At 37.8% G+C, this 26,195-nt stretch overlaps 1 protein-coding gene across 5 annotated transcripts in view; it reads right to left on the bottom strand.

Moving 5' to 3' along the window:
• Positions 1–3,000: 3,000 nt before the first annotated feature.
• The window catches only part of GAB1 (GRB2 associated binding protein 1), a 92,211-nt gene continuing 69,016 nt past the window's right edge, over positions 3,001–26,195 (bottom strand). Inside the window, exons 4-11 of one of the 5 annotated variants that reach the window (XM_066549483.1) lie at positions 24,393–24,994; positions 22,479–22,564; positions 21,969–22,272; positions 10,508–10,597; positions 8,642–8,735; positions 8,178–8,301; positions 5,097–5,219; positions 3,001–4,889 (exon numbers count right to left, since the gene is read on the bottom strand). In XM_066549483.1, the coding sequence (XP_066405580.1) occupies positions 4,731–4,889; positions 5,097–5,219; positions 8,178–8,301; positions 8,642–8,735; positions 10,508–10,597; positions 21,969–22,272; positions 22,479–22,564; positions 24,393–24,994 (1,582 nt within the window). In that variant the 3' untranslated portion in view covers positions 3,001–4,730. Of the gene's footprint in view, positions 4,890–5,096; positions 5,220–5,836; positions 5,913–8,177; positions 8,302–8,641; positions 8,736–10,507; positions 10,598–21,968; positions 22,273–22,478; positions 22,565–24,392; positions 24,995–26,195 lie in introns of those variants that run through there. The other 4 variants (XM_066549479.1, XM_066549478.1, XM_066549480.1 and 1 more) reach the window with 4 other exon arrangements.

The following is a 26,195-nucleotide window of genomic DNA, read 5'->3' as shown; positions in this document are numbered from 1 at the left end:
AGCACAAGTGCACGGAAGCAAGTAGTGATTCCTTCCTCTGAAGTATATTCCCTAAAAAGCACATAAAAATATGAAAACTTTGAAAACTTACGTATTTTCAAGTCTGGTAGGAATTCAGGGAAAATAAGGCATATTTGTATTTTCCTCCTCTTCTGGCCTTCTGATTAAAACAATCAAACTGTCTGGGTACCTTGTGCAAGCCCCCCCACTCCCCCCCACATTAAACCCAGGACCTCAAAGAGCATTTATTAAAATCTTATTAAGATTGGCCTTTCTGAAAATATGACACACATTTTTATTTCACTGCAGATACAACTCACTAGGAAAAGGCTTGGCAATGATGAGAGATCCTAGGAGAATTTTCAAGAGCTAATCATGATGATTACTACAAGTGCTGGCTTTACAATTGCAGGAAAACTTGGAGAGTCTCCATTTTTCCAACTTGGTGCTTTATGTTCTAAACTGCACAGGATTTTATTCTATTCCATTTTAGCATATTATAGCTAAACATTTTGTGTGTGTGCACAGCAGATTACACAACTGTACACTTCAGCTACCCTGCTTATAAAAAAGCTGAAGCAAACAGATAATCCCTTCCTAATGAAACATGGAAATCTTCTTTTCTAGACCATCTAGAAAGAAAACCACTGGCACCAGAACAGTCTAGTTCTGTTTACTTAAGGATATGGCAAAAACCTTTCAACTGGTCATGCATCCAATACCTGTTCTCCTCCCGTTTTTGCTACTGAAAATTAACATCAGGGCTGTGGAACCATAAACATATTCTGGAAAACTTAAAATGTCAAAGATATTGTTCATAACCCTCTCAACATCTTTTCTTGCATCCTACTCTGCACCTTGTCAGGCTGAGAGCTGAACTCAAAATGTTTGTTCAGTGAAGGCAAAATCCAGAAACCTCATTGCTTGGGATTTGGTTCATCTACACCCAATCAACACAATGTTTTTGTGGAACATCTATTACACTAATTGCTAGACAAGCACCTTTTTTTGTGGTCACGGCCATATTAGTATTCCCAAGAAATAAAACAACAAGAAATTAACATTTAAGAAGCAGTTTGGTGCAATACACAGAGATCAAGAGCAGATCTAGGAAATATGGAGAATAATCTCGAAATATAGGTTCACCTGTGGATAGTGCTGAGCTTCTTAAGAACTACAGGTACAAAATATTTCAACAGATGAAGTGGCACTACTGCTGTCCAAATTGCACACTGATATTGTATGGCAGTGCTTTCTCCTTGAGCAAATAAATATCCATTCACTTTTCATGACACAAACCTCTATAGGCTAAGGAGGGAATGGAACTTCTCTCCGGGGCTGCCAAGTTTCTAAAGTACTTTTGCAAGAGTACTACATATATATATATATATATATTTATAAATATATATATATATATGTGTGTGTGTGTGTATACACACGCACACACACACACACTGCTGCAGTAATAGCTAAACTTAAATTTCACTGTGATAAAAATTTTGCTCGGCTCATAGTGCACTGTAAAAGCTAGAGAGGTGCCGGTCACTCCCTAATTAGTTACAAGAAGCAATAAATTCTAAATTACTTAATCAAAACTGCCATATTGTAATTTGTCTGTACTCCCTAGGTGTGGCACTACGTCTCAACTGTCATACATGAATGGTTTGTTATTATTTTTTTACATAAATAAAAATATCAGTAAAGAAAAAAAAGACTAATGACCACATTTTCACCTTTTCCCATGTCACATTATGAAGTTCTAGTGCAACAGAACAGCTGTGTTTGCACCTGCACTTCGTGAGGTAATAGTGATTATATCACAGTGTGTAAAAGTGTGGCTATTGGTACTTAGCAGATAAAGAAATGTTCAGATCACACCATGGAATGATACCAAATCACCTCTCAAGTCAATCTCAGTGTACCAAGTTTTCTTTCTATTTTTGTACCAAGGCACCAAGTTTTTTTTTTTTTTGCTTTTTTGTACCAAGGCACCAAGTTTTCTTTCTATTTTTAAGAGCAAGATCTTGTATACTTGTAAAAGACATATTGCATATATATGTATTTGCAATTTATAATGACACATACAGCAATTAAAACTGCATCTGCAACTGGTAACACGGGGTTTGAGTGAAACAAGAGAAAACTTACCTGTTTGACAAGAGAACACTTGACAAGCAACATTGACAAGCTACTTCTGCACCAGTATCTACTTGAGTTTCCACCAACTTGCCTCCAACTGAAGGGTCCTCACAAAGCTAGTAACTGAAAGTGACACAGGGCTGATATCAGTTTCACTTGCTTTCTATCATCTACAACTTTAGGAGTCACATTTCCCATTTTATATTCATATCCTTAGACCATCCAAGAGCTCAGACAGATCTGCACTGTGAAGCCCCTGTAGCTTCACTGGTGAAAATGAGATATATCATCAAAAGTTAATATCACACCTCTGATTCTGAACATACCATGGACAGTAGGTAAGTATGGAAGATGTAACACTGGAATGTGGGGGGAAAACTGCTTAGAAATCTAATTAAAGAGAAATTGTAGACTGATACTTAGAAAATGTTACACTGTCTGTACAGTGTGGAAGCTCCTGTTTTCCTTAACGAAAGAAAGGGGAAAAGCCTAGAAATTAAGAGTGGATTCTCAATCATAATAACAAATAATGCTGTGAATCCTGCCAAATTTTAAATGAAGAAAGAGTAAGTGTAATCTGTAAATCAAGGACTGATATCAGCAAACTTAGAGCAAACCCATCTCCTATCACTGGCTCAGCAAGAGAGGCTGGCTTAGGAGACTGATTTTTTCCTGGCTCCCAGAGGAGTGGGAATTGACATTATTTGGCTTCTTGGCGCAGGGTTTTAAATCAGAGATCCAAGTTAAAAATTGTTCCAGCTGCACATCTACAATTCTGAAAAAATGTGCTTGGTATCCAGGCACCTTCCCAGACACACTGACATGAGTTTGCTGCTTTGCAAGACAGAGTTTACACACCAAAACAGAACAACTTGATTTATTTAAAATTCACCTCAAAATGCATTGTGTTCAGTTTCTTTTTTCTAAATGAACATTCAAAGCATCAAAATATTGCTAATTTAAAAAGAACATTTGTTAGGAAGAAGATAATTTACATACTGTAAATTGTGGCTGTGAGGGAGAGAAACAACTGATGGTAGATTAGGCACAGTACGAAGGCCAACACGCCAGAAAACAATGCAGCTTTAAGCTCAACTTTTAAATGATCTGGCCAAAAAACCCCAACTGGGCAGGAAAATTAAACCAACCACTTAAGTGAGGGTATTTGTATAAAACAAAAGTGTTAGTAAGTTCTCTATCTAGACCTAACTCATTCATGTATTTAAAGAATTCTATCTTCTTCCAAATAACAAAAAATGTTTCTAAACCAAGGCAGATTATTATTTGGAACTGGCATAGTAAAATAAAGGATCACAGTATACAGAGTTTAAAATCCTGTACCAGGAAAGAGCAACAAGTGGTGTACAAGGGGATAATTTAGGTACATTATCTAATTTTTAAAAACAGAGATATAAAATATCAATTGCATAGGGATTTAAATATAAGGCCAAGCAGGAGATTAAAGTAAAATAGAGCTCATAAGAAGGGCACTATGGTGTTAAAACATAGTATTTCCATTTGAGTTAATGTCTAATTCAAAATCACAGTATTTTGCTAGTACTACAAAAAGTGAATGTCAAACTGTCCCATTAATCTTGAACTGAAAACTGACATTAGAACTTCTAAACAGTACAAAACTAAAGCTCATTGTCTAAACCTGATCAGTGTATTAGCACAACAGTGCTTGGTACGTACCTGATTTATATACTCTACCTTCTGTAAATAATATAAAGGTTATTTCTTGTTAATAAGTGTGAGATCACAATATTACTGCATGCCATCAGTGGTTTGCAGGCTTACTTGACATTTAATTATTCAGTCTTTGAAAGTGTAAGATCCCACCCTGCAGAATCTTCACTGATTGAACACAGAACACTGTCATTAATAAAATACAATAGAAGTTCCACCACTAACAACTAACATATAAGCCAGGATTTTAGGTCTAAACCCAGTACAGTTCATTATTATTAACTCACAGCTATTTTTTGTTAGGAAGGTAAACCTGTAGACTTCCAAATAATCTCGTATGTATTAAATATAAACAAATATGTAACTAACGGTCGTCTCTTGGCATTTCAAGTAGATTATTCAATTGTGAAAGTGTTTCTGCAAAATCAATTTTGAGTTGTTAAAATGAAGTTCAAATATTAATTTCCGTTTCTACATGTAGCTTAATTAACCTAAAATTGTGAGGAATAGTAGTGTAAGGAAAAAAGAATTCTCCAGATTAATTAGACATTAAGGTACACTAACTGTGAATACCTGAACCAACATTGTAACTGAAAAAGTGCATAAACACAGTAATACTACAAATGTGTTAACTACAGAACAAAAGGTTTTCTGAAACCTAAGTAATATTATTTTACAGGTTATTTACAGGCTGTGATTTTTCCAGACACCACAGAGCCAATTCATGATCTTAAAGTTCCTTTGATATATTCAAAGCGTCTTTTGGCTTCCAACCTATTTGGTGAGGAACTGATTCCCACCCCAGGGAATCGGGTACTGTGCAGCTGAACAACACTGCCATTGTGGTTCTGTGATTCTTCAAAATTCACTTCTTTCCATTCTTCAAAGACCAAGCAGTGTTTTCACTTCACGCTTTTCGTGGGTGTCTCAGACTCCGTAGACTGTCTGCCATCAGTCCATGCCTCCCGCGTGCTCTTCAGGGCCAGCGTTTTCTGCTGGTCCACCACAACATAATCGACTCTCTCGTCTGCCACGCTGCTGCCTGAGCCACTGTTCTTCTTCTGGGAACAGTCAGAAACAAGTTCAAGTAAATTAACAACAAAAAGCAAGTAGGTGTCCCAAACAGACAGAGAACAAGCACTGGGTTCTCTGAAAGGTTCAACACTGTCTCTCCACTAAATCATTGGAGAAATTACCATTAAGAGATCTCACTGAAGGCAATTTTGAACTCCTGATGGCAGAAAAGCAAGAGCTGAACATCTGCTTACCTTACGAGGTGGGGTAGACTTTCCCGAATCTAGGTCCAGATCTAAATATTCCACTTGTTTATCTCCTTTAGGTTTTACCATAGGGCTGCTTCCTCCATCAAGGCTGTTGCTTCCAAACAAATTCTGAAATCATAATATAAACAACCTCAGCTACAAATGTACAAACCTCATGTGGTCCACATAATCAAATATGCTTACTATAAACTGCCAAAATGTAAAAGCTTAAGGAAACAATTGCAATCATTTCAATCATGGAAATTTCATTGACCCTGTATGGCAAGGGCATACATTCTATTTCAAAAATGGGACAGAGTCAAAACCCAATGGGAGGAAAGAACCCAAAAACCACCCCCCCAAATTTAAGGTTGCCACCAAACCCCTCTGTGCTTTCCACTTAATGTCCCCTTCAAATAATGAAATAAGAACAGATCATGCTTTGTTCTTTTTAAATGTAGCTATTATATCTCAAATTTAACATTACTTAAGCACAAACTTTTCTATTTCCCTCCATTTTTGTTCAATACCTACAATAATTTCTGCTCGACAATAGTGGCAAATCTAAAAATGAAACTTTTACATCTCATTCAAAAGTTATCACGATTAAGGTGAAAATCAAAGAGTATTGTTCAATTGACAAGATTAAAATATTAAAACTTTGGAAAACATGTGTAGGGCTGCCTGAACTGAAGTTGCATTGTATATACCTAAATTTCAATTAGCCCAGACTTTTACAACCTCACCTCCTCTGTCCTCTCCCAGCCTGATCCCTCCCTCTTAACAGGTGTTATAGGAACAGTACAATAGAAGGACTCTTCTCTAAAAGATAAAGAAAAAACAGGAAGACAGAGGGCAGCAGTCAGCAAAAAATGAAGAAGGCAGAAGGAAAGACAGAAGGGTAAGGCTGAGAGCAACTTGAAAGAAAAAGCAGAATATTGCTGAATTTATTAACTAAAACATAAGCATGACATCAAAGAAGATGCTTCAAAGCTGATGGCAGAAAAAGTTTAAGAAATACAGATTGCTTGCTAAGATAGAGTTGGAACAAGTAAAAATTCTCAAAAAGTCAAATTTTAAAACAAAGGCCATGAGATATGCAGAAATCTTCTGGTTCTTTAGGAAGTAAAATATTTTATGGGCTAAAGCCAAATGGGCTGGGCTTTTTAAATGGAAGTAATCCATTATATCTCTACTGTCCAGCTCATTTAACATTAAGTGGCAACAAGGACAAACACAAACAACTAATGTGAAGTTCATTTTCCTTGCTCAAATTCTCAGAACAAATTTCTGTGTATTAAAGATACAAAAATCAGATTCTGTATCAATGTTTCCAGGATAAATTTAAAAAGCTGTTACTCATTAAACAAAAAATAATCTGTTATTTCAAACAAACTAAGCAGGTAGAACATACGCATTAGGAAACAGAAATTTTAAATACACGCAAATGAAACAATGAAACAGAAAGGAAATCTGTTGAATAACCTTTAAACAGGACTGGTGCAAGCAAACAGAAGATATTAATGAGCTGGAGCATTAATTGTACCATCTTAGTATGGAAGTTAAGCCCCTGGAACAGCCTTCAGAATCAACAGGAACACGCGGGTTGAACTGTGATTCTGAGCAGGGAGAACTGCGGGCACGGGTGGGGCCAATCTCTGGTGTAATTATGGGATGTTTCTTGCACGTGTCAAACAGGACATCACCCATTACTTACCAAGGGCCCTGGCAAGAGAGGAGCTAAGAATTAACACCAGCAGGTCGCCCGAGCTTGGTGCTTTTCCCCTGGGAAGCACAAGGCCCAGCTTGGGGCGCTCCACGGGCTCTGGAGCCTGCGCCCCAGCAGCTCCCACAGGGAACAGCACGAGGGGAACCTGGGATGCAGCACCCAGAGGTGGCAGTGGTCAGCGGGGGGCAGGGACACTGGAGGAGGCTGGGAGGGACCCAGAGCAGCAGGGGACAGCAAAGTGAACAGCATTGCAAGAGGAGAGCCCAGGGGCAGTGAGATGGGCCAGCACATGCCATATAAGAAGGCAGACACACAAACAGAACAAAAAAGGTGCTAGACAGGCCCTCCCCAAAGAAGGTCATACATAAATGATTTCAAGATGAAAAATACTGCTGTATCCCCGACTAAGAACCCAAACATATGAGTACACTGAACTGACTGGATCGGACTTGGAACAGCCTGGTCTAATAGACTGTCCCCGACCATGGCATGGGAGGTTGGAACAAGATGATCTTTAATGAACCTTTCAATCCATGATTTAAGGTCCCTATCAAACCATTCCATGATTCTAGACTAGACAAAAAGCTGAGCTCAAGATACAGGTTTCCTCCAGTGTTTTATGCATATTCTAAACTATATTTTAGTTTAGGCCTAGGTCTACTGCTATTGTCTCTTCCTTAAAACTACTGCTATTGAGTCTTTTTCTCTCTCTCCTTTCCCTCACCAAAGAAAACCCACAGTGTGCATCATGAACTTTTCCTAACTAGCTGCACTCCATGCTGAGGATCTGAAGCTTCATTATCTGAGAAAATTCCCCCCAAAGGGGAAAAAAATGCAGACATTTAATACACAAAGACTCCTTCTATCTTCTTCTTTGAAAGACGCCTAATAAAATACACATGGTTCAATTTTCATAGAATGTATACCACAAGTATCAAGTGGTTTTTTCCCCTGTTCCTTCTACATTTCCTGGAAGATGTCCTTTTAATGCAGCTTTTTTAAGCATGTCTCAGAGGTCCTAGGACAGTTTATTTCCCTTCATGTCATAATACTGGACTCACGCATAGCCCAAGGATAAACAATTGCAAAGAGGGGACAAATTCTAGAAAAGAGGTAGAAAAAAAGTCATGTTGTATACTGCTTTATATAATAGACATGTATATCAACCATTTTCTTTATGCTCTTAACTTCTGCAGTGAAATCCTACCAAAATTACAGCTTTGCTATGGAGATTTTTTTATCATTCTGTTGGTCTAGAAGCATAAAGGGAGTGATGTTGAATGAAGGATCTGTGTTTGCATGATTTAAAAGTAAGGACTGCACAGGAAGAGAGTAGTTAAGATGTAGATGTTACATACTGGGTCTTCAGAGGACTGATTTGGGTTCATGGATACATAATTCTCTTCACTGTCGTGCGAGTCACTGCTGGAAGTTGTGCTATGAACTGAATCCGGTCTGGGAGACACGGGAAACCTGGAGGAGCTAATTACCAGGAATTATTTTACAAACAATACATCTGCAATACCTTAAACCTCCTGGTAAACAACAAAAAGAAGCATATTAGAGCTGAAATTTTCATTCAAGCTTACTAGAGTGTCACATTTTTTCGTTATACACAGTCCCTTATGTTTAGTATCACAAAACAAAATTTCACACAGACACACTTTATTTCAATGCACAGACACACACGCAGACTCACACTCTTCCAAGGGAAACTTCAAGCTACAAACAAGCTAAAAATATGATACAGATGTACACACATTTATTAGCACTCCAGTCACCAAAATGATTACTCTGAATGAGGAAAAGCCAAGGAACTTACTCTCGTGCAAAGCTTCTGGTGATGGGAGATCTAACTGGAGCTTGTAATTCTTCCCATTCAGGCAGAGGTTTTATTTCTAGTGGAGCTGGTTTTGCTATGTAAGAAACAGACAACTGTAAAGCACAGAACTTTCCTAAACAAACTTAAATTTAATAGCTTTGCACAGACTAAATACAGAAAAAACCTTTATCTTTCAAATAGTAAATACTAGTAAGGAAAGGGAGACACTTCCATTTTCAGAAAGACACGATATATTAACTTACATTTTTCATCTTTTCAGGTAACGAGAGGAAACATCAATTAAAAAATTAAAATATAAAATTAAAAAAAACCCACTGCAACGTCAGAATTTTGCAGCATATACTTGTAGGCAGTAATTCTGTTTTGAAAAGAGATTTTGAAAGTGGCAGCATCGTGTTCTGCGCTCATTGTGTCTTGATGACTTGTGGAGCTGGCAAGCCCAGGGCAGGGCTGATGGGCTGTTTCAGCAGAACCAACTCTGGGGACTTGTCTTGGCTCAGAGCCAGCTGTTAATATGCAAGCTCTGCCCTCACTGTGCACATGTGCCCTTACTGGTGAGGTTTCATAGCTCCATGAGTGGGCAGAACCCGCAGCTAAGACTAAGTCTGCAAAAGTGAGAAATGAAGCAACAGCAGGAGGAGCCTGGCTCACTTCAGAGATCATCCACAGTCGAGCAATGTGCCACTCATGACAGCTTGTGCCACTCATGACAGATAACATTGTTCTCAAAAAAATCGCCATTTTAAAATTTCATTTTCAGAACAGAACCATGAGTAGGCTATTAGCAAGAAGCACATTATCCCTCCCTGCAGCTTGTATGTCTCACACGTCCTAAACATTAGCAAAAAAGAAAAGTATAAAAAGGCTTGTGGAAAAAAAAAATATCACAGAGTCAAACTGCTGTCAACTTTATCCTCCCTAAAACTGTTCTTAGAAAACAAAATGCAGTGTCATCATAAAAACTGCCCTTTCTGTCCTTGTGCCCCCTCCCACCATGAGTTTTCTGCCTCTTGGCAGGTTCACTGAGATCAAGTGTCAGGCATGTAGTAACAGAACTGAACATGACATAGGCAACATGATACTAAAGCACAACTGACACAAAAAATGATCAGCTTGGCTCAAGTTTTCTGTAAAGGTTTTCTGTAAAGTTTTCTGAGACTACCTGGCAGGAATAAACAGTGGGCAAGGTGCTGCTGCTGCAGCAGACAGAGACAGGATTTCGTCCAAAGCCCACCAAGAACAGCAGAAGTATTTCATCCTGTTGCAATGGACTTCAAAACCCAAAGGTAATCAGTGATACTTCTCTGAGATTTTTAATGTTGTTCATTATTTTCTCTACTTCTTGTGACTGTGTTAGGCACCAACTCAGCATCTTCAATAAAGCCTATCATATTAATTACAATCCTCCTTAAGGTGCATAAATAGATGTCTGTACTAGTGTGTGATCAGAGGATCAATATTGTGCTTCATTTCAAGACTTAAAGTGAACTGTGACTTCAGGTTATTGCCTAACAAAAGTTTCAAGTAACTTACAAGTTACTGTGTACAATTTACAAGTTGTTATATATTTGCTTCTAAATGAACAGACAAAATATAAGCAGCCACAACTTAAGAGATCAGAACATTCATGTTAATATCAAAGAAAAATTTCCATGCACTGTTCAAGCCAGCAAATCTTTAATTCCTTATACAGGAAACTGGTTGCTTGGCATGGAAAATGCATCCATAACCGTAGCCTATAGCAGAATAGAATATGCCAGAGTTATTCTAGAATAACAATTTTTTAAATTTTTGCTTCACTTATTTTTATAAAGCTCCATATACATACAGTGCTAAAGTACATACCCTTTCTTCTTGTAGTAAAGTCACCTATGGTTTGTGAATCAGTTCGCTCTAAACCATGTGGTTTAGGTCTTAAAATTTTAGGACTTTGACCTAATTGGCAAAAAGAAGACTCTCTTAATAATATTCTATTTGCAAGTGGAAAACTGGAATTTTATAAATAAACATCACAACCCCCTGCAGAAAAGTTAATCCCACAAGCATAAGCAAGCTGCTGAAGGAGATTTTACACTCTAGCTGGGAATCACACTAAGGGTTTAAACACCAAACCAGAAACAAAGTAAAGACTGCATGCAAGTAACAAATATATTGGAGGCAAATGTAAAAGCTGTACAAAAAGGCTAAAAAGTGCATCAACAAATATTGCAAGTGACCATTACTACTAACTGGTTTGATTAAAAAAACCTAAAAGTACATATTTGAGGTATATTTAGTATCAAAAGAGAACAGTCATGTTTCAGATACAAGCTGAAGTACCCTCAGAGAAATTAAATCCTCCTTAGTCACAAAATTTCTTTGGAAATAATGACTCCTGGGAGTCTCCATTCCTGTGGAACTCTTGGGTGGTGTTCTACCCGATGTGTACCTCCCACTTGAGATGCCCCAAGGATCTTTTTTTACCAGTGTATTTCTTAAACTTGTTCCCCAGGGGTCTCCATCTGTCTGTACCAAACCCCACCACCCCGACCCTGCAGACACAGTGGGATTTTCTTCCCAAGTTTCCAGCCTGCATATGGCCCCTCCACCAAGGCACAGCCCAACCTCCACCAGAAATGACCCTGGCATGAAAATACTAATCATCTCCCTGCAGAGATCAATGCAAATCACCTCCCAAAACAAGGATTTTCTTTAGCCAACTTGACCAACTCTGCAAGTGTTCCAGGTCATGCCATCTATTTTAAATAAACATGATCAAGAATGTGTAATAGCCCTAAGCTTTCATTAAAGTCTATCTGACAAAGTATAATATTAATATTTATAAATAATACTAATAATATAATACTAATGATATAATATAATATAATATAATATAATATAATATAATATAATATAATATAATATAATATAATATAATATAATTAATATAATTAATATAATATAATATAACATAACATAATATAATATAATATAATATTATATTATATTTATATATTTAATATTAAAAAAGGCAAGTGCCTTCAAGTGGTACACCAAGAAGCCATATGAATAAACCAAATGAAAAGTTTAAGTCTGGTTATGTCAGAAAGCTGCCCTAAAGCACAAAATGGAGAAGGACTGGTACAGACTAAGGTGTGGTACTCCCAGCAATGGGTGAGAATGCTTCACAAAGAATCAACTTGGCAACAAACACCACAAGTTTGCAAATCACTACCCCAAGGGTTTTGCATATGAAGTGCTCTATTAGTGTTATCACTGAAGTATTGGGAATAATCAAGTAACAACAAGAAAGGTAAATACGGGTTTTGTACTGTATCTTAACTTCTACACAGTGCTTCTGAGAGAGCATGCAGCTAAGATAAAATTTATTTATTCATTAGTAGTGCTGCATAGCAACTTCCTTAAAAAGAAAAGGACATGAAGGCATTTTTACACAGACAGTTCTTTTCCAATTTCAAAATCAGATGCTCCCTTAAATGGCTCAATGTGCTGATGAAACGGGTGAGCAGTTGGGCAATGCTGACCAAAGACACAGACTGTGAAGCAGAACATGAAGTATTCCTGACTAGAGCCAAGTCAAAAGCATGAGCCAACATGCTGATGTACTCAATTCTGAGCTGATCCAATATTCTTAAGTCCTTGCCTATAACTCTCTGATAAAAGCCTGCCTATTTAAAAAGACCAGGATCTTCAAACTGATGGAACAATTTAAGAAGTTGAAATCCAAACACTTTTTGATGTGATCATAATAATTTTGCATTTCAGTTTTATAATCTGCTGATCATAATGATTTTGTATTTCACAGTTTTATAATCTGATTGAAAAGAAATCTGGCCCAATACAACTCAAGTTAATCTGCACTGACATAGAAGCACAGATTGTAAGCACAGTGAGAAAACTAGCAGAGGTAACAGAGTTAATTAAATTATTTAAGCAGTGTGCATTTAATAACCTCTGCTCTTATAACCAAACAGACTAAAGTGCCTGAAACCCATAATACAGAGAATAAGCTCAAGGAACTCAAGGCTGTAACTCATTATTTCTCCTTCTGTTAATGATGCTGCATGGTCTAGCATAGCCAACCTTTCTGAACTGGGATTAGTCCCTTTCCTAAAATGTGGCTATTTTGTAACTGCCTGATTCCCACTTCATTTAGCACTTAGACCAACCACTCAGATTTCCAGAAGAGCTATATAAATAAGTACAGGTCCCTGTAATACTTCTACATCAGAAAAGAACATACAAAACTCACTGAGCTTTCATCTCTTGCTGCTGGAAGACTGTTTAATCTCAATAAATTTGGTGGCAAACCAGCTTGCTGCTTCCAACCAGCCAAGATAATGCAATTCTTCACATTCAATGTGTGATAGAGAATTAAAATATTTGTGCAGAGTGTTTTCTTTTTCCTCCCTACAAAACAAAAAACCCAAAGGCCTAAACTCTGTTAAGGAGCTTATACTGTGCAACAGGAAAGACCTGACACCAGGGAAAGGAAAAGAGGAAAGGGGGATCAAAATCACAAATCTGAGGTTACCTATTTGTGTAACTGCAGAATTCTTTCACCCTGGTTTTGCCCATTTAAGACGATAAAGTGACATGAGCCAGGGCACTGAAAGCCCTTCATAGCATCCCTTACTGCTTTCAAATGACAATTTTCCCCAGGAGCACATCCCTGTATCTCTGAAAAGCAACAAACTGATTAAAATATGGAGGGGAAACTGCTTCCCCCCTATACAGGAGGCTGGTCTCCCACATCTGTTCTATCCACAAATCCTCACTCAAGTGTCACAGGGCTGCTCCTCAAATCAGTGTAGTGACAGTAGGGCTCTATGGAGAGCCTGGCTCCATTAGGCATTCCAACACCAGCAATATTGAGGAACACATTTCCTGTGGTTCCCACAGGCCCAGATTTACCTCATCTCAGGAAAGATAATACTTTTAACTTACACACCTATTCTGGGAAAGATAAATCTGGGTAAAGGAAAGAAAAGTTTCATTTATGCAATTTAATTTTTTTTCAAACTGGATGCAAACCTACACGGGGGAAAAAACCCAAAAAACAAATAAATTATGACAAGTGAAACCAACCAAACAAGAAGTGAAAATTAGATGTTTTTACTGTTCTATCAAGTCACCACCTGTGAAATGCAAAATGCTACAGCCAGGAGAGAGAAGCTCAGCTTCTGCATGTTCAGGCTGTAGAAGGGCACTCTGAGCTGAAAAATCATTAATGAAGTCTATTTTTTGCAACAAATGGCTGCTTGTACCAAGTGCCAGGCACAGCAGACGATTATGGCTGTGGCACTGGAGCACACTCAGATGCATGAATTCTGCTCCTGGTATTTGGGGCATGTCAATGCTGCCTTTGTCTGTCAAGTCACCAGGAGAAGAGTCCATTTGACATGTTGGAGTTAATTTCAAAAAATGGTTTAAACTGGAAACTCCTTTTTGGTTTTTGCATTGGCTCTTGTTGTTTTCCATAGAACACTTGGAATATAATATTGAGGCAGGTTAGGAAGTTGTCCCACTGCAGTAAGTTCCTGCATCAGTGTAGGTGGTCCTAATGGTTTTGTTTTTGAGGACATAATGCTGAAGAGATGAATTTGTTCTCAGACTATTGCCTTGAAACACCAGAACGAAACATGATTTCTGTTAAGGACACTTCTTTCCTGACTGGATGCGTGCTCCATGGCTTGCTGGCAAGGGATTTCATGTCAGGAAATTGCAAACATCCTCACAAAAGAGGCCAACACTTCTATTTAAATACTAGCTATTTAGGGCTTGAAATTTTTAGGTAAATATACTAATGTAACATAAAATTTGAGAAATGCATTATCTGTTTCTTGGACAACAGGAGATGAGACTAGGAGATCCCATGTAGGAATGCTAGAGCAGTGCTGTGCTTGGGATAGGAGGGGGAGAGAAAATGGAGAAATCAGCCACATAATCAGCACTGCATCCACACAAAAGTACCTTCAGAGAGAAAGAACTAACCACAGTTCCTTGTTTCCATCAACAAAACACATAGCTTGACCCCTTTCCTTTGTAATTAGATTAAACTGAAATTTGCACTGAGCTCCAAGAATTCCCATACTTAGAATCACTGTAGATTTTTCCTCAAAAAACAAGGCTGAAATTCACTGTCTTGTTCCCAAAGAATTTATTATTTGGTTTTCAATTCTGCAGAGTAAACTCCTGCTTTTCTTCTCTTCCTCACCCAAGTGAACCCTGATTCCCAAGTACATGGTCTTCCACACAGAGCTCTACAAATATCCTGAATTTGCTTTTTCATCTCTGTTTTTGTAAGACTGTCTCCTGCCAAGGTACTTGTAATTAGAAACATGTATTTAGTTATGTAACATTCCAATACATTTCCATACTAGTATCCACCAACAAATAGGAGCATCAATAATGTGCTTTGTGCTGGTTGGGGATAAGATATGGATGCTGATAACTGTGGTCTCTTTAGGACAATAAAAACAAATTGAAATCAACTTATTCTTCAATGTTATGAAATACAAAAAGCAGTCACATAAAGAGTTGTTCTTCAGTCTTCTCAGACATCTTTATCCCTTCAAAACAACTTTTTACAGTGAACTGGTAATTTGAATGCTACAGAAATTGAGAATGAATTGGAAAAAATAAATCCAACTGGATCTGACAGCTAACGTTCACTGTTATTTCTAAAATATTTGGCAAATGCTATAAAACTACTCAAAGAATGGCAAATGCCATAAAATTACTCAGTGAATACCAAAGCTATTAATCACCAAGATACTATTTGACTATTCTAATTTGTGAGTAACTCTACATGTCTGGATTTTATAAGCCCCCAAAGCACAATGAACTAAGAACATTCAATAACAAAGACTGTTTTAAAACCTAAGTACAGTGTTCTGGAGCATTTATTGATTAGCTGTTTAATGGTGCACTAAGATTTGCAAAGTCCAAAAGACTTCAAAAACAAAACAGAAAAAAAATCCCAAATTTAAATTATTCAGTGGAAAACTAAAGATTAACATTAAGCCTATTACAAACAAAGTAATGGAATAGCATGAAAATATGTGCATTAAAAACTATGTTTTCTTGAAAAAAGTGATAAGGGCACAGCAAGGAAGAGAAAAAATTTATGAAGATAATTAAAAATAGCACATTATTACTCATGTTCTCTTGTTCCTGCTCTACCTCATATCTTTGGAGTTTAAAATTACCTGCAAAAAAAACCCCTAGCCCTAATCCCAAGCACTAGTATCAGAGTAAGTACTGCAGTTTATCTTTAGAAAACTGGCATGTTTCATTTTTTTACAACCATTATGTCCAGCAAATCGCAATCCTCTGCAGCTGTGATGCAGCCATCCAAATGAAATCATTATTGAAATCATTTGCTTTTTCGAAGTTTTAAAAGACAAATCACAGCTGCAAGTTAAGGACTGGTACATCACAGCAAGGAGTTATTTAAAGCCATTAAGTGAAAAACTAGACTTGTACAAGTAATTCAAGTACAGGCATGGAGGAAGTATAATTTTCAGCTAAATGGGAACTTGTGGAAGACGAAAGAAGAAAAAAAAATCAATAAATTTGTACTCCACTTGCTTTACGAACTCTGAGGAAGCACCAAAACATCCCCCAAGTGCTTCATTTTTTTAAATTCATAACTGGAATGAACAAGGGGTGTATTCTCTCTCCAAGAGAGAAGAGAAGATAAAATGCATGGATTTCTCAAAAGCAAAATGAACAATACTTCTGTTCAGAAAAGTCATCACAAAAGTTACAGTTTCTTTTTCAACAGATCTTTAGTTCAGTTCTTGCTGCAGACAGCAATCACCATTCTCATATTTTCAATGCCTACTTGTTCTAAACCCTCAGAACATAACTGAACCTTTATTAAAGAACATGCAAGACAATGATGATAGTGTAGAACACTGAAATGTTGCCAGTTCCTAATTATTATTATTATTTTTAAAGAGTTGTCAGTTCTCATCGTCACAAATGCTGTCAGTGTTGCTCTGAAGTTTTATTTAAGGATGGTGTGGTACTCCTGCTGTATCAGGACATGGAATATGTTCACAGTGTCCAACTTAAATATTTACATGTTTGAATGTCTAACAAGGAAGCTGTTCATCAGGCTATTTATAGCTACCTTCATGATTAATGAGGGTTCTTAATTTCCTTAATAATTACCTCCTTTGCCTGGGATTTGTAGAGCACCATGCTACATTGAAACAATGGATCATTATTCCAGTCATCCAGAAGCATCACAGTGGATCCTATGGGGACCAGAACGTGGCAGGTGCTTCCTGCCACAGGAACGCTCTGTACACAATTACCTTTTCAAAGGGGGCCTCAGCTCCTTTATAAAGAAAACTGGAATTCTCTGTGAAGTTATTCCATCTGGGAGATGCTTAGGAGGAGTGGTGGCAAAGATACAGCCACATTTTTAGAAGCAATCCATGCATATTTGTGGTTTAACCACACAGATTATGTTTTTTAAGATTTTACATGAGAAAAAAAACTATGACAGAAGCAACCAGATAATTTTTTAAACATTCTCAAAAACGATTAAACAATTAAACATTTTTAATCATGATTTCCAATTCCATGAGAATTTTCCAGCTCTCTCTTGGTTTCTTTTGTTTGTTTTCTTGTTTTCAAGCTGCAACTGGGTATTTTCTTGGCATAAAAATAAATGTGTGCATCATTTACTGTCTCTAAATCCAAGTTTACCACATGATGGGCTGAAAATTACCAGGGCCAAGCAGCAGTCTCTTTTAAAGGCAATCATGCAGACTTAAGTTGTAGGATGCCTCTCAGATTAAATGCTGATATATTTTTGTTGAAATATAAGTCATCAAAAAAAACAACAGAAACAAACAAACAAATAAAAAACCCCACAAAAAACCCAAACCCCAACCCCCCCCCCAAAACAACCGAAGCACCACATTAACTCTTGGTTATTTTTGCTATCAGCGAAATCATCTGTGCCACTCAATCCAAAACTAGGACTGAAAATATTGCTCAAAACAATCTTGAATGCAATTAAACCCTAACAATATTTTGACAAACAAGGTATCTATTCAGGACAAATGAAAGAAAGCCCAGTACCATGTCATAAGGTGGGAATCCTAAATTCTGTACTGTCTCTGTCGGCAATTTGCTGAGTGATCCTGAGGGCATTGTTCTATCTCAGCTCCCCATGACCTGGAATTAGGACCTGAGCTAAATGAAGCTCCCTCAGAAAGTGCTTTTAAGTATTATTGATCAAAAACTTTTAAAAAATGACATTTATATTAATTCATGCATGCATTACAATCATATACTATATTCAAATGAATAAGATTTAACTTTTGACTTTCATTTTATCATGGCCATTATTAGTTCAGCCATATGCTCACTGTTCAAATATTTTTTTTTTCAGAATCTTAAAAAGCCCACTTTGGTATAAATGTGCATTAACACAGAAAACAGAAGCTCACAATTAAATGTAAGCTGGGTATCAAGCTGAGATTTTGAGGAGGTAAACTCCACCATCTCCAATTCCATTGTTGCCTTTCACTTGGATTCAGATATTGAAAAACTGCATTTTATCAGTCAAGATGTCAAGCACATATTTCTTATGAGATTTCAACCTTTCAGATAGGACAATATTACATAGCTATAAGGAATTTCTCTGGACAGCTCCTAAACTGTTAATTAAAAAAAAAAAAAGTCTGTTTTTGTAGTTGTTTGCTGTTAAAGTCTTGTTTTAAGATCAGATACACCTCTGCCCAAGCCATGGAAACAAATCCCACGGCAGGAGAGGGTCACTGTCACGCCCAGAGACCGCCATCTCTCAAATGCTGCACCACTCAAATGCTTCCTCCTGACCCATAAAAAACAACTAACATCTTTTCACTTTTATTTTTGACCACAAAGTTTTCACTTGAAAAGAGAACCTGGTTGTTCTTTGCTGCCTGATCGGTCTAGGGAGTCCTCCTCCATCTCACAGTATTTGGGCACCTTTAATTCTACTGCTCCTTCTTGGACAAACAATATTTTGAAGAAGGCATGTCACCATCACAACAAATGTCACTTTTGCTCTGTGGCAGAACCAGTCACTGTCTTTGAATAATTCAGAGAGCAAGACCCATTTGCATGGGTGGATGCAGTGTTTTTTCTGCTTGACATCTTTTACCAGCAAACACACTTCCAATTTAGCATCAGGACTACATGCAATTGTGGAAAGCTAAAGCAGCCAAAAAGCAGAAATACAAAAATAAATATAGCAAATGGTCCTCCATAACTAAAGAGACAGCACTCTGAAAAAAAAAAAAAAACAAACTAAAAAATAGATTATTTTTGTCATTCAGTTAGAGGTGAATGCAGAAAAGCACCTGCCAAACAGTCTCCACTTTGTCCCAAGCAATACATCACTTACCTTTTGGTATTCTTCTCTAAAGAACAAGTAAAAGTGTTTTGATTCAAGTTATTGGGGCAGAGAGACAACACCATGCTCTGAAATTCCTTTCAAGATTTCCAGAAAATACTGGAAGCTCCCCGTAATTACAGAAGCAGCTGTGAGCTAGAGAAATGAAACTACACGAATCTGTATTGTAATCTCAAGGCTATAGATGCTTTTATTCATTATTATTTTTTAGCCCACTTTCTGAAACAAAGGTCTCCTAGAGATCAGTGGAAAAAGAAACAGACTGGGGAGATCAAAGACTCTAAGGCTGTATGTAAGCAGCAAGCCTTAAAATAGAGTAAAAGAGATGCTAAACACATATATTTGACAACAAAAAGCAGTGTATCCTTCCTTTATGCGCTGGTTTCACTGCATTATCCCTTTGTCAAATGCATTTTTAGCACTGAATATAACAAACCTCCCTGGCCCACAGAAACATGACCTGAACACGACCTAAAGCTAAAGCTCATGTGAAAGGTGTTGATGGTATTTCTGATAGCTTCCAAAAAGCTCAGAGGCAGTGCAAACACTGCTTTTGCAGCAATCTGTAACCAATAAAAAAAAAGACAAGAGCACCTTCTTCTGACAGAACAGGAAATGTGCCCTCATAACACCTTACCCCCAACACACCTCATCTCTGAAGTATTTTAGGGACCATCTTTTGGAGAAGCACCAGCTGTCTTCAACAGACATTCTTGAACCAATGGCATATCAAATCCCCTCAACATTTATAGGAGCAATAGCCTGTAGGTAAATATTTTATGTTCTGTGTCCTCCCCTTCTGTGTCTGCCAAAGATTTATTGAACACACAGACCTACTTGACACTTCCTTTGCACTAATGTGTAGCAGAAGAGCACTGCAGTACATTTACATAAACAGAAACAACCTGATAACAGAAGCTGCTACAAGAACTTGAAAGCTGAAAAAGCAACACAGAAGAACATAAAGCACACGATTGTTTTAGTTAGGTAAAGGTCCATTTAAACAAGGGCTTTACATAATTTAATTCAAAGGAACCTACAGTTTTATTTTCCCAAAGGTATATCTCGAAGGAGTTATTTGTGTAGAGATCTCAATTACTGAAATGGGATTATATCACCATTCCAATGTCATCAGATCTGTTCTTCACAACAATGGAAAACTTGCAGTGGTGCATTTGATAAAATTAGAGTGAGGCAGTCTCTGTGTGTGTGCTACTAAGATAAAACCCTTAGTGGTAAATCAGAAGCATTACCATGCTTGGGCAGCTCAAGATACTCACAAAACTTTTTTCAGCCCCTAAGCACTATATCATATTTACTTTTAAGGATAGTTTTACTTTAAAATCACTTTCGTTTCTAAATTACATCAAACAATCCTATTATTTTACAGTGATAACGTTTTCCACAAGTATACAGGCAAAAATTTCATCCAGTAACTCTACATTCATTAAGAGGTATGTTAACACATCTTAAAGTCCTTCCCCTGGTGGTAGCTACATCTTTCTAGCTATAAGGCATTTGAGAATGGGAGCAAAGCAGGAGCCTTACATGCCACTCTAAATGTCAAACATTAATTCTGTTCCAAAAAGAGATATCCAAGAGCAATGATGCTGCCCCAGCAAACATCTGTGTGGCAGCTTCGTGCTGCCAACAGCAAAACTGAGATGTTTTTCAACACATACTTTTATTACTTTTGAAGGTCAAACATTTTATCAATAAAATACACAAACTGGCCAGTCTGGAAAAATATTTTAAATTGGTTCAGTTCAATTTATTCTGAGAATGTTTTCCAGTATCAACTTTCATCAATCTCTTCCTGTCCAGTATTTCTTAAGAACAAAACAAAACTGCTGTCTGTAACACAGAAACAATTAGACACAAGCAGAGGGCCCAAAGTCTTAAAAAAAAAAAAAGGTGGAATGGTGCTTTCCATTGCACATACCTCATCTATCAGAGTGACACCCTCTACTCCCTTAATTACAGACGGTTTTCACTTAGTGGTAAAAATACTAATTTAAAGGTTTAATTAGTGAATATTTTGGATCATCTGAATATTAGCCATTATACTTTCCCACAATGAAGTCAGCCATTGCCAATGTAAATACTAATATTTTCAAGTACATAAGATTAAAAATAGGATTTAGTCAAATGCAAAATAGGGCAGACATTTGACCTGATGTTCTTTAGTTCCCCCTTCTACAAGAAAGCCAGTTATCTTGTCTCAAAAACTTAGTAGGGAAACAAGTTTTTTACGTATTTGCCTGTATTTTTAGTAAGATGGTTGATAAAACATTTTAGATAAACTGGAAAATCCAAGCTATTTATTAGGGATTCTCTATATGAGTATCACTTATAGACACATTGCAACCCAATCATCTTGGTTCGTTAAGAGCTCTGGTCACCCAAATAACTCTTATTTCAAGGAAAAGTAAACATGTTATGTGCCAGATTTTAGAGATGAATGTTTTAGGATAGATTCAAAGTGGCCAGATAAAATGAATATGTGTGCTGATCCTGTACCGAGCATTGCTATGGCTATAAATTTGTGTTCTATTCAATGCCTGGTGTTCTCACTCTGCATCACAAGTGTCTTCTATAAACAAGGACACACTTCTGAATCTTAGGAATTCAGTGTTATTTTTTCATTAGTAAGTATGGCAATAAAATCTAAACCTATGCTTTTATTTGGCATTGTTATTGTGGTGCTTTAATAATGTTAAAAATAATGCCAGGGCTCCTCTGTGATTTAGTTATCTCATAGGACAAACAAGATTTCTAAAATAATTTCTAAAAACATGATCATTTTCCTCTAAGCAGAAGTTGAGAGAGCGATGTTATTTTCTTAGATGATAAAAATGAGGTTTTCTTAGAGGTTTTCCTCACCTTTTCTGTCTGGTTTGAGGTTCCGATCTACTGGCGGTGGCTCACATTCTGCAGCAGGCACCGACCGTCTGGGAGGGGTCTTTGGGCTGGACCTGAAACCCATGTGAGCAGGAGGAGGGACTTGCTTTCCAAACAATGGAAAATCAAACGTGCCAGGTATCATTGGTACATAGTTTGTTTCCTGGATGGGTTCAGTGAAGCTGCTGGAATGCTGTCGTGGAGGAGAGTTGGGATTCATTGGGACATAATTTTCATCTAGTTCTTCACTTGAAACACTTCCCACTGTCAACATGCTTCTGTTTTTCTAGAATTAACATATATTTCCTTTAACAAAATACGTTATGCAATCAGCTGTGAATCATATGAGTCTTTTAACCTAATCTACTCAGATTAATGAATTCTATTGAAAGTGAAAAATGACAAACACTGCACAGCTTGCTTTCTTACACCGGAACAAAGAGCATTCAAACACTGTCACTGTTGCCTCTCATCAGATCAAGTCATACTTACAAAGTGGTTATGGAAGCCCTCCAATGAATTAGATCTGTCATTCAGAAACGTTCGTGGAATATCATAACAGTCTTGAGAACTAATTTCTAAGGAAACAAGAAGAGAAAGTAGCTATTTATCACCCCTGTTCCTGTCACTTGGCACAGGCATCCAGAGTCTATTGTTATTTACTGTCTGCTTCTGAGAGTACACAAACACACTCTTGAAGCTGTGGCCCCTAGATACATCTATGTTTGAAAAGACTGTGTTCACAAACAATCTTAGCACTCATCAGTTACAACTTGAAGCACTCACAGTGGCATTTTTCCATGGAAAGAAAAGAGAAATGAATTTTTGCTTTTAAAGAAGCAGCAGAGTCTATCTTTTAATTGAGCATGTGTAGGAACTTAGTGCAACGAGTGAGAATCTGGGCCCTCATGAAAAACCTAATCTAAAATAAACAAACAACAGATGTAGTTTAACATCTGGAAAAAGGTTTTCTGACTGATGCCCTTTGCTTGGAAAGTGCTGATTCAACAGGATCCCATCTGTTACATGAACAGGTGAATGAATCCCTTCTCTCAGCTCCCCAGTGTGGTCTCTAGGGGCTTTCAGCTGGAGTGGACTGCTGCAAAACCAAAGATTTCTCCCTTTTTGGAGTCCTGGCTCTTGGCAGGCCCTCAGCTCTGTGGCTGGTTCTTTGCTGGACAGGGGTCCTTGTTAGACTCCTGGCTCCCAAGTGCTGCTCATCCATGCATGCAGCAGGCTGCTTTACCCTGTGGCACGGATGCCCCTTCTCATGATGCCAGCACAGAAACTGGGTAAACTCTGGGATTTATCCCCACCTTGCCCTGAAAAAAAAACCTTTGACCTTTTTTTTAAGATTTTCACACAGAGGAAAAATAAACAATTCTGCTCTTAAGTACCAAATTTAACCAATGTTTTCAGAAAGACTAATTTCCTTGAGGCAGACAATCTGAGATTCAGTATAGGAATACTCACCTATAAACTGAGCAAAATGAGTGTGATGGTTTTACTTGGGAGAAAATACTACATGAGAGAAAATAAGCAAAGCAAACAAGGATCTTTCATAACAACACTAACAACCACCAATATTTTATGCTCAGTCTAAAAAATGAATGACAAATAGGACAATAGTATCTGAGCATCTGTATGATCACATCCATTCTGCATATTGCCTCCTCTAAAAGCCTTGTATTCATCCCTCATTTCGAACAATTCTCCTTTAAAATCACCTGTAACATAAATATTGACTTACATAAATAAAAAAATTCATTTTAAAAACAACACTGTAATACCCACCTGCTTCAGAAATCTGAAAGAAAGTGAAACCCTTAGCCCAAAAGTGGTTAACAAGAAAATACACATGGCAGCACACCTGGAGGAGCAACATTTAGGTGGCCACAAGAAACAACTTTAATTTTACTAAAAGACTGTAGTAAGCATATCTATCACATGGACAGAAAGAAAGGCTGGTGGCAATGATCATCAAATCAGGGTTGATCTCAAAGCTCTGGGTATACACCATATCCCACTGATCTTCATGAAACAATTTCAGCTTCTGCAGATTGCACCACACTTCACTAAACTCACTTTGGTCATTCTGAAAGACTGAAAATGGTAGTATTGAATTCAGATATATGAGCTTATTTCCAAATAAATATGTCTAGATCTTCAACTATTTTTAGCCGAGGCTGAATGCCACAGTGCAATATGCATCCCTTATGGATGTTCTGTGCTTTGCTGTTTTGATAGTTTCCTTCAAAAATCTCTGAACATCAAGCACTTTGTGAGGGGCTGAACACTTGCTCCTACAGGCTAGAAACGCCCCTCACACTATTCAGCCTGTTGGTATCATTCAGATCACAGAGCTCAAGCCCAAAGGTTCTGCAGGATAACCCAGGGAATGCTGACCTTTGCGGAAGACATGGAGATCTCCGGTTGAAATGGTGTTACTGCGCGAGGGCGGCGCTCCTCCGGCGGGGACGCAGTAACTGCTGTCAGGGTCGGAGGCAGTGCGGCTGATGCCGCAGGTTTCCACGGGAGATCGATCCGCTGCCTGGTGAGGTTTGGGTGGCCGAGGTGGAGGGATGTCTGGAATAGTCTCCAGTTTTGAAGTCTGAGACAACGTTCCCTCTGGAAAAGTTCGTGGGATCTGATAAGTACCTCCGGGCGTGGGGGGAATGTCATAGCTAATGGAGATGTGCCTCATCTGCGTGTCTAACGATGCTGCTGATGGCGCATTGAAAACATGTTGCTCTCCTTCGGCATCGGTTCCAGATGGAGACGCTGCCTTGGGCAAAACATCCTGGGAGTAACTCCTAGGCAGGTTGTAGAGGCTGGAGTCTGCCAGCGTCAGCGCGGAGCGGGAAGGCGGGGAATCGTAGACACCTGGCTGCGGGAAGAAGCCGTTCACAGCATGCTTGCTCCCTGATGCAACAGGGGTTTTGTGGGAGGGCAGGTTATCATTGCAGTCTGTTTCTGAAGAGCTGGATTTTGCAGAGTCAGCCTGAGATCTACATGTGAGATTGTGAGATTAGAACGTTGATGAACACACAGAGAAAAACCAACATTGCAAATCATAAAGACAACCTTTCTCATGTGACCCCAACTGAAAAGTCTAACAGTGTCTTCCAATTTTTTTACTTTCGTTTCTTTAAAATGAGATGCAGGAACTCTATTATTAAACTAACAGGAGTACCTAAGCATCCTAAGTGACTACATTCATACAAATTCATTCATGTGAAATATAAAGCACAAATGTGGAGCTTTACCAACGGCTTCACAACAGGCTGATGTTTCATAAATCAAGTGATTTTTAGTATGCCTGTTTGAAGCCAAGTTTGGGGGCTGGAGGTTTTTTAATCAATTTTTTTAACCCATGCTGCAAACCAGCAACACTTTACTGGCACTGTTAAAGGAAAAGATAAGATGCTCAGTTCTTAGACTTACAGTACTTGCTCATTATAATCATTTAGAAAAAAATGTTAAGAGAAAAAATATGACTGCTTGCAACTCCCCTAAAGTGCCTGAAGTTATACTGACCATATAAAACCCATTTGAAATATATAAGGAAAAGAGAATTAAGAGCTAAAATCATAAATAGGAGGAAAATTGTATGTTCTCTGAGGGAAAAAAAATCCATAGGTTGCATGTGCAACAGAGACCTTTTGTCTTGAATGCAAATGAAGGTGGTATTGTTAGATGAGGAAATTCTTTTATGAGAACAGCACTCATTAGTACTAATACTAACCACTACCAGTAAACTTACATGGAAAGTAACCACATTACAATAATTTGATTTCCTTTCTAAACCTCTCCATTTACTGTGCTCCAGGCAGAGAAATTCTGTTATCAGTCTGGCTTCCTTGCTTAAATGAAAGTCCAAACAGTGGCAAAATACTAGCACTGGAGATGTTAGTGGTGTAGTTAAGGAAGTCCATACACTTTTTGATCAAACATAACATATTTCCTATTTTCATTACCTCAATAGCACACCATTGTGTTAATTTATACATGCACATGTAAATATTTCAGCATGCTGGGTATCAATGAATACCTGCAACACAACTCTTAGTAAGCTCTGTTAAGCAATTGGACCACACCAGTTCCAAAAGTTTTGAGGAATAAAATACATAAACTACACCCACTACCATAAGAATCATTTTCCCCCTTATTTAACAGGCTCTGCACCTAATTTCCATTAGAAAAAATAGA

The sequence above is a fragment of the Molothrus aeneus genome, chromosome 4 (genome assembly GCF_037042795.1).
Source record: "Molothrus aeneus isolate 106 chromosome 4, BPBGC_Maene_1.0, whole genome shotgun sequence".
NCBI classification, from domain to species: domain Eukaryota; kingdom Metazoa; phylum Chordata; class Aves; order Passeriformes; family Icteridae; genus Molothrus; species Molothrus aeneus.
Note: the sequence above shows the minus strand (reverse complement) of the source record. Positions and strands in the feature narration are given on the sequence as shown.